Source organism: Euwallacea similis, chromosome 23 (genome assembly GCF_039881205.1).
Source record: "Euwallacea similis isolate ESF13 chromosome 23, ESF131.1, whole genome shotgun sequence".
NCBI lineage: Eukaryota > Metazoa > Arthropoda > Insecta > Coleoptera > Curculionidae > Euwallacea > Euwallacea similis.
The window spans coordinates 1,159,822-1,172,485 of NC_089631.1; the positions used below are offsets into that span (position 1 = coordinate 1,159,822).

Sequence of the window (12,664 nt, forward strand, 5' to 3'; positions counted from 1 at the left end):
TTTCCTTGTTTTATCCAGGATAAGTTTGGTTAGATACCTGATAACATATCTGATAATTATGTGGAGGTATGGCAATGTCGCTTTTCTGTTATTCCACTAGTCATTGTTGCTCGCGACACTTTGAACTACGAGCAAGTGTATTATGAACGCGTCCAAGTGTTACTGTTAGTTGTCATGGTAATCGGGATGTTGCGTACAGGAAACAAATTCACCATATAAACGTCAAAAATATTCGAACTCAAACGGTTTCCCATACGTGCGGCACTTTCAGTGCCCCTTCATCATTTACCCTTAGGTAGCAGATCATTTAACCCATTCTTGGAAATCAGAGGTATGAATAAAACTTATATCTCATCAACAACATTACATACATATAATATACTTCTTTCACACCTACATACGATACGAATACAAATTTCTATAATAAAACACGTCACCAGAATATTACTCTTAAGGAGACGAGATACAACCTATGAAAAACCTCCATAGTTCTTAAAGTTCTTACAGTAACAATTAACTAAATCTCAGTATTCTACAGTGATACATTTAGTTTTCAAGTACTCATTCAACGCTTCTTGCCCCAAATCCTTACCAAAGCCGCTCTGCTTGCACCCTCCAAATGGGGCAGCAACGTCAGTTTTATTATAAGTATTTATAAACACAGTTCCTGCTTCTATCCGTTCTGCAAACCTCAGAGCTTTGGAAATATCTTTTGTGAAGACTCCTGAGGCCAGTCCATATTCTGTTGCGTTAGACCGTTTGATAACACCATCAATATCACTGAAAAAGTTTAAGTTAAATGGAAATGTTTGCTAGAAACTAATGAAACTTACCCATTGTTGAATCTACTGACAATCATGATGGGTCCGAAAGATTCCTCCTTGGCAACATACATGTGGTCTTCAACATTAGTAAGAACCGTAGGTTCGAAGAAATATCCGGTCCTCTTGACCCTTTTGCCTCCATATTCGAGTTTTGCACCTTCCTTGACCCCCTTCTGCACGTAGTCGAGCAGCTTATTAAGGTGTGCAAGATGGTTTTGAGGCCCGTGGGAGGTAGATTTGTTGAGGGGATCTCCGATGGTGATCTTCTTGGTTTCCGCGACTACTCTGCGAATGAATTCGTCGTGAATACCGTCCTCGACGAAGAGTCTACCGGCAGCAATGCAGTTTTCGCCTTTGTTGAAGAATACTGACTGCATACCCTGCAATTGAGGAATAAGGGATTATTCTAAAAAGAAAAAGTTGAAAAGTATGAAAGTTTTCTTGTGTTGTAGACAATCAGGGTGCCTCATACGCACAGCACTTTGGAAAGAGTGAGGGAAACGATGTTATTTACATGGCAAAATTAAGTATATTTACTCAAAAGGGAGTTTTCAGGAGTTTTAAAAGATATACTACTCAAAGCTTCAAGAAAGTAGAAATTGAGAACAAGACCATCTATCCTATGCATGTCCACTTACCAGTCTTACAGCCTTATCTAAATCACAGTCATTGAAAATAATCAAAGGAGACTTTCCCCCAAGCTCCAGAGACACCTTCTTTAAATTCGACTCGGCGCAGCTCTTCATTATGACCTGTCCAATTTCAGTACTCCCAGTGAAACCCAGTTTCCGCACCAGCGGATGATGGGCCACTGCATTGCCCGCTTCTGATCCTAAACACGAAGAAAACCATTATTCTATTCGTATAAAACAGTCCATCGTTACCTTTGCCTGGAACCACGTTGATGACCCCAGGGGGAATACCAGCTTTAACGGACAATTCGGCGAATTTAAGGGCGGTCAATGGGGAAACCTGGGCGGGCTTTATCACCACCGTATTCCCGGCTGCTAAGCAAGCTGCCATTTTCCATGATAGCATCATAAGGGGGTAGTTCCAAGGGGTGATTAAACCGCACACTCTGCAATAATGTCCAAAAATGTGAGTTATTCGGCAATTTTGATGCATGAAAGTTTTTACCCAATTGGTTCTCTTTTAGTGAAGCTCAAGTTTCTATTGGGTCGGGCGTGTGATACTGGAATGGTGCTCCCTTGAATCTTATCCGCCCATCCAGCGAAATATCGCCACGTTTCGATGCTCATGCCTATATGCGTCTTCAGAGCTAAGGTATAAACGGCTCCGGAATCTATACTCTCTATTGTGGCCAGTTCCTCCTTGTATTCTTGCATTATATCTGCTAATCTGCAAACAAACTTAGGTCCATATAGATAAAAACATACAACAGAAACTTCTTACTTAAACAGCAGCTGCCCCCTTTCCCTGGCACTGATTTTGCTCCATTCGCCCTCCTCAAAGGCTTTCCTAGCAGCTTTCACAGCCTTATCAACGTCGTTAACTGAGGCACACTGTACATCACAGATGAGTTCTTCAGTAGCGGGATTTACTGTGGATAGAGTCTGGCTATTTTCTGCATCCACAAATTCCCCGTTAATGAACAGCTGGCAAGGAAATTTGATTTTGCGTTTGTTCACGTTTAACTCGATGGGCCTGAAAGAATTGTAATTGCAGCAGTGATTTAAAAGTTTTTTAAAAGGGCTCATACTTGTATAGAATTTCTACGCTCGCTCCTACCCCTCGGGCCTTGAGGATTACGTTTAACGCAAATTCGGAAAATGTAGGCGCTAAGAAGACGTCCTCATTCTCTAGATCGGTCTTGAAGACGTCTTTTACCTCCTCTACGAGTCTAAGGAGCATTTTTACGTATTTTTCAATAAGAATATCACTGAGATATCGAATTTCTCACCTCACTACGTCCATGGAACCGGCACCGCAAGCGAAGAAGTCAGTTTCCTCGTCGATGTCCACCCTCAATATGGACTCCCATATATCCCTGATTTCCTCGATCTGGGCCTTCTCTTCTAGGGTAAATTCTATCTGGACTTGCTTGGTTTGTTGGTCGATGGTGGCTGCATTCTTAATTCTTCCTGGAATTATCAACAAATTATAAAAAATTAGGACAAAAGTCCCTTATGAATTAGTCAATTTGCCCATTTATACAAAGTTATTCAGAACTATAAGATCGAACTTCTAGGGATTATTCAATGCAACAATAGAAGATATTTCAGTATAAGAACTCATGTCCGAAAACTAACCTAAAATGCTACGATCTTAGAGGGACAGTTGGGACAACATTAGATTAGCGAAGATGGTCTAGTTTCGTTGTCCCCTAAGTCACTCGATCTATCATCTTTAAATTTCTTATATTCCAATGTCTTCTATTGTTGCACTGAATAATCCCTAAAAGTTTGATCCGATAGTTCTAAATCACTCTGTGTATACAAAGTGTTTGCTTATGCGGGGTGTTCAAAAATTAAATGCAGATATTTTGGGAGATTCTTCAGTTAAGTTTTAAAGTTAAGCTGATTTTGCACCTAAACAAAATACCGCAAACACTTCGTTATGGCGCTACAAGATGTTAAATGCTATTTGTATATCACAATCCCCCCTTTTTCCCTCTGCTTACATATATGTGGGATTTCCCTGTATTATTATATTTAAGTGATATTCAGAATGGGCATGAGAATTTATGTGCTTAGAAAAAGTTCTATAATACCTGCCAGTTTCACGCGTTTTACATTGACATATTCTCCATCAGAGCCCCTTAAAAGCAGTCCCCCCTCGTGGATAATGGCAGGGGTGGTGCCTTTGATCTCAATCTATTTATTAAAAAATTACATGCTAGAACTAATCTTTAAAGATGGATCACGCACCTCTTTTCCAATCGGAATGGCCCCTTTCCATAAACTGGATCCGAAAAGCAATCCCTCCTGGAATTCCTCATTTCCTGGAATCCTAATCTGACAACTGGCCCCTGGAACCGAGTCCATTCCTCGGATAAAGTTGTGCAACTCCAAGCCGGTTTTAGCGAAATCGATCTGAAACTCCTCATTAATGAAAAGCCCCATACGATCATGCAAAACAGTACTTTTTGTAGATCGGGTTTATTTAACATGGGGTCATAAGTGGCGCCCTTTTCGCTTTGCTGTACCTTGGGGGCGGAACCATCGGCCACCATATCAGCAGCCCTGGCCACTGCGGACACTCCCACTGGGTAGAGAAACCTACACAAGAACCCGTTACACTTGAAAAAATACTGCATGGGAAAATGCAACCTTTTATACAGAGTGTCAACAGTGTCGTCCTCGAGAACATCGCACTCCTCCTGCAAGAGAATCGGTCCGGTGTCCAAACCATCATCAGCCCAAAAAATGGTGAGTCCAGCTTTCTTATCCCCACAAATCAGCGTCCTATCCAATGCAATACATGTAATCTCCCATGATTTGTGCAGTGTTTTGCTTACCAGTTTATGGAGCTAGCCCCTCTATGCCGCGGCAGCAGTGAAGGGTGGTAGCAAATGCTCTTAAGTCGAGGATAATTTATCACATCCATGGGGATAAACTGCGAGCAATAAGGCAAGATGTTTAGGTCTGCATTGACACTTCGGTACTGCTCTAAAATATCCGGCAAAGGGACCCCTTTGCTTCTCCAGGCTTTGATTTTGAAGCAGGGGATATCATTGTCCTTTGCAGCTTTCGCTATGATAGAATTTGCGTGAGAAAATCCACAATGAAAATATTAATTAGTAGACGAACCTAAAGGATCCTCCCTTTTGCCTTTATCTACAATAGTGAAGACCCCCACGATTTTGTGTCCATGGTTGATTAGCCGGTCCATAACGTCCACTGCAAAGGCGCTTTGTCCGATGATGGCAATTTTGACAGACATGGGATTGGTGACATTGTTGTGCTAGATTCATTTTCGAGTAATAATGAGCTGACAAAATCTATAAACACTCACGTTGGGAGGCATACTTCTTCTTGTAAAATTCACTGACCGCCAAACGAGAGCGCATGAGATATGTACCTCGAGCGGTACTTCTATTTGAAACTGGGCGCGAGTCGCTCTGCTGACAATAATTTATATGATTCTTAAACCTAAACAATCTTATCACTTGAAACACGGCTGCAATACTACCAATAGTTACGATCGGTCTACGCAATCCTTTCTCTTTTTAAATCAAACAGCCTCGTACAATACGGGCCTGAGCAGGTAATGTACAGGGCAAATGATGCTCACTGGGATAAAAAAAATATACAAAGAATTGTGGAGGGCACCGATCAAGCGCTCGGGAATATACTCGAGGTGAACATAAACAGAGAACTTGGAAAAGGGCTTTTTTAACAAGGTCCCGTTATGAATTGCAGGCGCAATTCGAGACGGTTTGTAGAAAAGGATAGAGTATAGTTGAAGGGCAGGTATCTAGACTGCTTGGAAAAAGGACAAATATCTGATAAAGGCACTACTGGTCGCTTATTGAAATGAGGAAAACTTTTGTCTGTAAATACATAGGTAAAATATGAGTAAAGGGCACTTTTCATGAACAGTGTCATTGCTTGCACTTCTTTTCACTAAAACGGCCCATTGGATCATGACATATTGTGTCGATGCTGAGAATAAATGTATAATGTCGACAACTCCTGTAACTCAGAGGGTCAACGTGATCGTTTTTAGCTTTATAGTCATTTCTTTCGCTGCATAAATTCCCTTTAAATTAAATGTTTAATTTAAATTATTTTTTATTTATTTATTTTAATGTAATTTTAATTAGACAAATAAATCAGTGACGTGCTCTATTTTGCATCAAATGCGCTACTAGAGAACAAATTTGCATTGTTGCAACTGTTGCTACATTAACGCAACTCTTTTGTCATGAAATTGTAAAGCTTTTTGTCCACTAAAAAACATTCAAAGGGATGTTGTTGAGCCAGAACTCACAAGAAATATTGCTTCCCCCGGCACCTAAATCACCTTGATGCGTTCTTATAGCTTATTATTCTGTTACTATGTTACACTAATATCATATGTCATGCATTGCAGCGAGTAGAAATTGGAGTAAAACCCATTAATTATGCTATAATTGTGGTATGTTGCAATAAGAAATGACTCTGAAGAATTTTAAATTGCCGATTACACCTTCAGATACTGTTTGAGGACTGCATTTCCGCCAATGGTAGATGTTGTCCATTGAAACCAGCTTCAACTCTAGCTTATTAGCTTCAACGAATGGTTCAAGTTCTTAATTTGGATTATTGTAAGTTTAGTTTCTCCCAAAATTGTAAAATATTAGTTGTTTATTGCCAATTTGGTCAGTTTCGCACTGATAACAGCAAACCAATGCCAGTCACAATTGATCACAGAGATGCATCGTCACATCTTTGGCCAATCACAATTCCATCACTAATTCGATCCACTTGACAAATAACCTGTGCAGTCTTGCTCTTAGATTTAAAAAAAACCGCTGGTGGTCTGCGATGACGACCAGGCCAATCAACATGACGGCTGGGATCGACGGTAACCATAGAACATGAACAAAACAAGCAATATATTATTGTAAAATTTCCTTCGATCCGGTTATTTCCAGTTTGGGTTTCAGATTTCTTGACCTGCTGCGAGCATACAATATAATGCATAGACGTTTAAACGCCGTTTTCAGTAGGTAGAACTGTTAGTTATTTATACAAGTTGGGCTGAAAATAGAAAGTGTAACTTGTAACGCAAAGTGCTGGTGCTCTTGATAACACAATGACCTTTATGCTTCACAGTTTGGAAATAAATCCGAATAGTACAATCTAATGTTATAAATTAGTTCCCTCCTTGACACTTTGGTGGCTTTAATAAGTAGGACTCAATTTAAAATACAAAAATCTTTATCAGAAAAGAGCATGTGACACTCTGGTATCTGTTAAATATACGCAACATAATTCCTTCAGAGGTCCTTATCAAGTATTTTAAGTTTTTCGTTACTTGTTCATTACACACTTACAAATAATAATACCAACAAATTTGCCTTGCTTACGCATCGTTTTATATTTTAAGCCAAAAATTAATTTGGCAAATGAAATCTTCGAACAATGCTACCACCCATTAACAATTATTACACTCTTCTAGGGCCTATAAAGTAAAACGTTGATTAACTATTTACTATTTCGTAACCGGCAAAGAAGAAAGAGATTCCTTCGCTTGTAATAACTATAAAAATAACTCGGATCTTGCACAATCCGGTACTAATTGCTTGTCTGTTTGGTCGTAAAAATGGGGTTGTGCAAGATCAATTTAAACAACTTATCACATGTTTTGCGACCCCTTGATGACCCCCTGGATAGAGAGGTTTATTTCAAAGAACAATAAATAACCAAATAAAACTGGTTAGACGGTTTTTTCGCGGATAATTGCCACGTTTGGAATAATTGTGTAATTTTAACTGGAAATATTAGGTTCCGGCGATATTAAAACGTCACTTGGATACTCAAAACAATAATAATTTATTTCATTCATGTTCATCACAAATAATTTCTAGTGATAATAACAGTAATCCTCTACTAAAAACTAAAATCGAAATTTAGAGTCTTGAAAACCTTTGGGTTTTTCTGAATGTGTTTTCCATAATGAATAAAATAAAATTTAAGCATCAGATAGAGCAGCTACTCCAGGCAAAATCTTGCCCTCTAAGAGCTCCAAGCTGGCTCCACCCCCAGTTGAGACATGAGAGACTTTATCCTCAGTCTTCCACTTTGCAGCACAAGTTGCAGTATCGCCACCCCCTTTAACATCACTTCATAATTTTCAAATAATTAACAACCTTTTAATATTACCAATGATGGTAATGGTGCCTTTTTGTGTAGCTGCAACCACCTCTTCCATTATGGCCTTAGTACCGTTGGCATACTTCTCCCATTCAAATACTCCTGCGGGCCTAAAACATTTCCTTTTACTTCAAAACAAATTAAACGTAACAAACAATCTCACCCGTTCCACACGATTACTTTGGCCCTTCTGATGGGCTCCTTGAACTGTTGAATGGTCTGTTGACCAACGTCCAAACCCATCCAACCATCGGGAATTCCGGATTCCACAGAAGCGGTGCCCGACTTTAAATTCCGCTCAATTTATACACTTCAATCATTTTTTAGGCACTTACCTTGGCATGCTCATCGAATTTATCTGCAGTAATGAAGTCAACGGGGAGATGCAACTGAACGTTGTTTTTCTGGGCTTTTTCAACCAATTTTCCCACAATTTTAGCTCCTTCAGCGTCGTACAGGGAAGTGCCAATCTGCAACAAGCCCAAAGGTAGATAGTATCAACTACAAATTGAAGAAATCAAAATCGACTTTCAAGCACTATAAAGATTGTTACGTATGGTAAACCTTTAAAAAAAACCTAAATGTTAAATTCACTGGATCAGGGCCAAGTACTTCCAAACGATCCACAGAAAGCTCAAATAGTTAGCCCTATTAGATGCGATTTAATCACCAACAGTTAAACCACTATATCACTCCCTTGCATATTTGACTAGGTCCATATAACTCCCATCCTGCTCCGGGATTTAGCACAGCGATTCATATTTCAACGTAATGATAAAATTAATCATTCAACTAACTGTAGATTGACAAACGTGATTTTTTGTTATGCATTAGATAGGCGAACATTTTAAGAATACCATAGAAGAGCTGCTTACAGAATTCATTAAATAAAGGCAAAAAATACAAATGTTAAGGAAAAAAATATTATCAAAATCACAAAAGCCAAACAGTGCTTGAAATACATGAAAATAACAGTACATGAAGCTTTGAAGGATAAAGATAAGGAAGGGCTACTTAAGGGTATATATGTATTTGTTTATTTGTTAATGTCTTCCGCTTTAAATTTTATATTGAGCTGCCTTTAAGTCTTTATTGACATTTTCAAAGTTACTTACATTCATGCCTTTAAGTTCCTTTAGGAATGTGTAAGCCATTCCACCGCCGATAATCATCTCATTCACTTTATCAAGAAGATTGTCAATTAGCTGGATTTTATCTGCCACTTTGGCCCCTCCCAGAATGGCTAAAAATGGCCTGAAAAACATCTTTGTGTTCAACCCTAAACAAGGTCTATCATACCAACATTTACCTTTCAGGATTATCAAGAGCTTTGGCAAAGTATGCCAATTCCTTCTTCAACAGGAAGCCAGAAGCTCTTTTATCAAAACCTAAATTTGAGTAATTATTTAACAGTCAGGTCTTCAAATACAGCCCAAAGTACCTTCTCCCAACATTGAAGAATGGGCTCTATGGGCAGTACCAAAAGCGTCGTTAACATATAAATCTGCTAGTTTCCTCAAACTAGTCCGAAATGCTTTGACTTTTTCTGGATCTGCTTTTACTTTGTTTCCAGATGCATCCACACCTTTACCTATGTATACATATGCCTATTAATTACAGTATCATATGTATTTAAGTGAAGCGATTTGTGTACCTTCTTCTTCAATGTGGTACCGCAAATTTTCAAGCAAAATCACTGATCCCGGAGCTGGGTTTGCACATGCCTTTTCAATCTCAGGGCCCACACAGTCAGGAAGAAACAATACCTCTCTAATAACAGTCCAGATAAAACAAGCAACAAATCAACAATAAACAGGCTGTCTCTTAGAAAACATGCAAAGCTATTTTATAACTTATTTATTTATGAACAGATTTTGATTAATAAAATCAATCAAATAAAATGACATTGTTTAGACTACTAAATAACATCAAAATTGATTTTTTTAAAACTTCTTCTGCTTCAGGTGTCAACTTCAGAATATTAAATAGAATTTCAATTTTCTTTTTACATTTTTTGATAAAATAGTTTTTTAAATTTGTTGATATTTGACAAGTTAATGTAAAAGGAATTTTAACTGAAAAAAATTGAAAAATTTTAAAGATGTATCATAACAAGTGTTTAAAATGGATGATGTTATTAATATTATCATCAATATAGCCAGTCAAACGTCTTGCAATGATTTTTTTGGCTTTTTTAAAAGATCCATAGCATCATAAATTGCCTTTTAAACATTTAAATTTACTATGATTAGGTACTTTTCTATTGGGAATAAAGAAATAGCAGAACAAAGGCGTACTGTTTCGCCGTACTTCTTACGATTTTGGAAATATGCTTCAAGCAGATCTGTAAATTCACTATTCATTTTTTAATATTTTCAACTCAAATTGGCACTTGATAATTGTTGCCAATAACAACATTAATAACAATAAATCAGCTTTACTGCGTCGTAAACAAAAATAACAACATCCATTTTGAACACTTATTGTGACATAGTATTCAAATTTTTTATTTTTTTTCCTTTGCAAATTGTTTTAACATTAACTTGGCATACATTGATAAATTCAGAAAAATACTTTATCAAAAAAATGAAGTTCTATTTAAAATTCTAAAGTTGATACCTGAAACAGAAGAAGTTTAGTTAAAAAAATAATCAACCTTGGCGTTATTTAGTAGTCTGAACAATATTATTTTATTTGGTTTTTAGTTCACCAAAATCCGTTCATAAATAAGTAAGTTATAGTTTTGCCTATTTTTTATGAGATAACCACTAAAGATATTCCATGTAATACATTTTTTACCTGTTTAACAATTTCTTTAGTTCTTCTGCCACAGGTGCCAATGTGTATTTAGGATTGGGATTACCATCAGGGCGTCCCAAATGGGAGCACAGTACGACGCTTTTGGCGTTTTTGTCCAAAGCATATTTGACAGTATCAAGGGCGGCAACGATGCGCTGGTTGTTGGTGATTTTGCCATCTTTCAAGGGCACATTAAAGTCAACTCTGTAATGAATTTTTTACCTTTGTGAAGGGTATATGATGTTCTAACATTTAGGATACATTTAAAAACTTCTCTGTGTATTAAATAATACATCACATATCAGCACTTCAATAGTTTAAGTGGATTTATGAATGGACAAAAATTTGTGGTTGCTTTGAAAGTGTCTAAGAGCCAAATTGTTGATTGGCTGTAGGTGAAAGCCTTGGTTTCTATGGAAACTTACTTAATGTTAAAGTTAATAGCACCTTAATAATTTGGCCATATGTAGATAAAACTTTAATATTGATGCTAAGTGCTACCATATCAAAATCCTAATATGCTAATTATTTTTATTTCCATAGAAACTGTGTAATAGAAGAAAAGTATTTGTTAATCTCTTAATTGCTATGGAAATGATCTTTCCAGCAATTAATGTATTAACCTTATGCAATAAATAACTTATCCGTATCAAATGGAATTTATCTTCTTGATAAGGTTAACAGCATTTGATAATCTGGCCCTGGAAAGTGCAAGAAGGAAAACGCCTTAGGGTTTCCAAAACTGTTTTAAAAGAATTGAGGTTATGGCAACGTTTTCTAATATTTTGATCATTACGAATTAACGCAGCAAATATTAATCACCTTATGAGTACTCGTTTTCCATTAAGGTCCAATGCATCGATGGCTAACTTATTAAACGTCATTTTAAAGGTAAATTTCACGGAAATTTGGGCTTTTATCCGGTGTACAATAAAACCAACACTGGATAACACCAATGTCATTTAGAGGTCGTAAGACAAAAGTTTGTCGATGTCGGAATCTAAGCACTGGACCACGTGACGTATATAGGAAAACTCGTGTAGGCGGTAATGTGATCAAAAAATCGTAAAGGGAAATGAAACGAAAAGTTGGAACGTCACTAAGTATTTAAAATCCGATTTATATACGTGTTTTTTGGAAATCCTAACTCCTCTTTAAGAATGTTACTTGAAAACTCATGTTACTATCTATTTTGTGTGAGTTTTTGCTATATTTCTGCAGAGTTTGTGGTACTTATAAAATTGTAAAGGTCTTTCTGCAAATGGCGCCAAGGAAATATCGACTTGGGAGGGTTTGATTGGCCTGAATTCGTGCCGATTTTGTTTTCAAACTTTATTGACGTCACTTTATTTTATGTTAAAATTCACGCATAACCACAAAAATGTAATGGAATTTATATTGTAATAAAAATCTGTGATGGAGACCTTAATGGAAAAACTTGAATAACTATCGCCAACACTCCACTTCTCCCACGGTCAGATTCTTACTATCAATCACAAATAAAGTAAATTTGCAATGAAAGACCGAAAAAGGGCGTGGGCTATTCAATCTCATTACTCTACATGTTATCCAAAAATAGATTCTACAACAAAGAGCTTTGTTGTTCATAAAACCGCTCTGCAAAATTAGTAATTTGACGTCAGAAAAAGATCTTTTGTATAATATAAAGTGCCCACCAACTGTAGAGACTTTACAATGGGACTTCTACATGGGGCCACCATCCGCACTCCGTGCGAGCAATGTAACAAGTAGTTTAATGCCTCTGTTTTCTAAGTAGATATTTATTTATAAAGTATATAAAAAATGTATTGTGTCCTTTCAAGGTCTAACGCGTTATATTACTCAGATTCCCATACAAAAACAACACGAATAGAGCAGTTTCCGGATGAGAAATGCGCAAGTTCAAAGAAATTAACAGGGCTATATGGAAACGCAAGCCCGGGGCGGGTCGTTGCCCCACACAAAAATCCATATCATTTGCGGAAGGATTTCCAAGGGAATGTGGAATATGGGGTAGCAGTATTCAACAGCAATAAGCGTAACTGATGGAGTTAACAAAATATGGAGCGCACCTTTTGAAGCTCGATTCGACAAACCTTAATTGCACTTGCAATTAAAGAGGAGGCGCGCTTTGTAACAATAGATACTTTCCATTGTGTTGATGAGGTCATTTACCTAATGTTAATTCAAGGGCATGTTTGGAAACCCAGTATGTTCAGA

General features: G+C 37.3%; 2 protein-coding genes across 2 annotated transcripts; both read right to left on the bottom strand.

Moving 5' to 3' along the window:
* Positions 1-355: 355 nt before the first annotated feature.
* On the bottom strand, positions 356-4,949 carry LOC136416363 (cytosolic 10-formyltetrahydrofolate dehydrogenase). The gene is made up of 15 exons (XM_066401493.1): positions 4,800-4,949; positions 4,595-4,748; positions 4,303-4,537; positions 4,115-4,249; positions 3,928-4,063; positions 3,713-3,877; positions 3,556-3,658; positions 2,746-2,926; positions 2,545-2,685; positions 2,238-2,489; positions 1,962-2,183; positions 1,709-1,902; positions 1,463-1,656; positions 834-1,204; positions 356-780 (listed from the first exon to the last, which is right to left on the bottom strand). Exons 1-15 carry the CDS (start codon positions 4,809-4,811, stop codon positions 525-527), a joined length of 2,751 nt encoding a protein of 916 aa, XP_066257590.1. The 5' UTR covers positions 4,812-4,949; the 3' UTR covers positions 356-524.
* A 2,363-nt stretch (positions 4,950-7,312) lies between these two features.
* Pgk (phosphoglycerate kinase) lies at positions 7,313-11,416 on the bottom strand. The gene is made up of 10 exons (XM_066401573.1): positions 11,267-11,416; positions 10,445-10,648; positions 9,300-9,415; positions 9,087-9,236; positions 8,955-9,033; positions 8,761-8,899; positions 7,981-8,115; positions 7,809-7,930; positions 7,655-7,755; positions 7,313-7,603 (listed from the first exon to the last, which is right to left on the bottom strand). The coding sequence occupies exons 1-10, from the start codon at positions 11,404-11,406 to the stop codon at positions 7,464-7,466; spliced, it is 1,326 nt and encodes a 441-aa protein (XP_066257670.1). The 5' UTR covers positions 11,407-11,416; the 3' UTR covers positions 7,313-7,463.
* Positions 11,417-12,664: the final 1,248 nt, after the last annotated feature.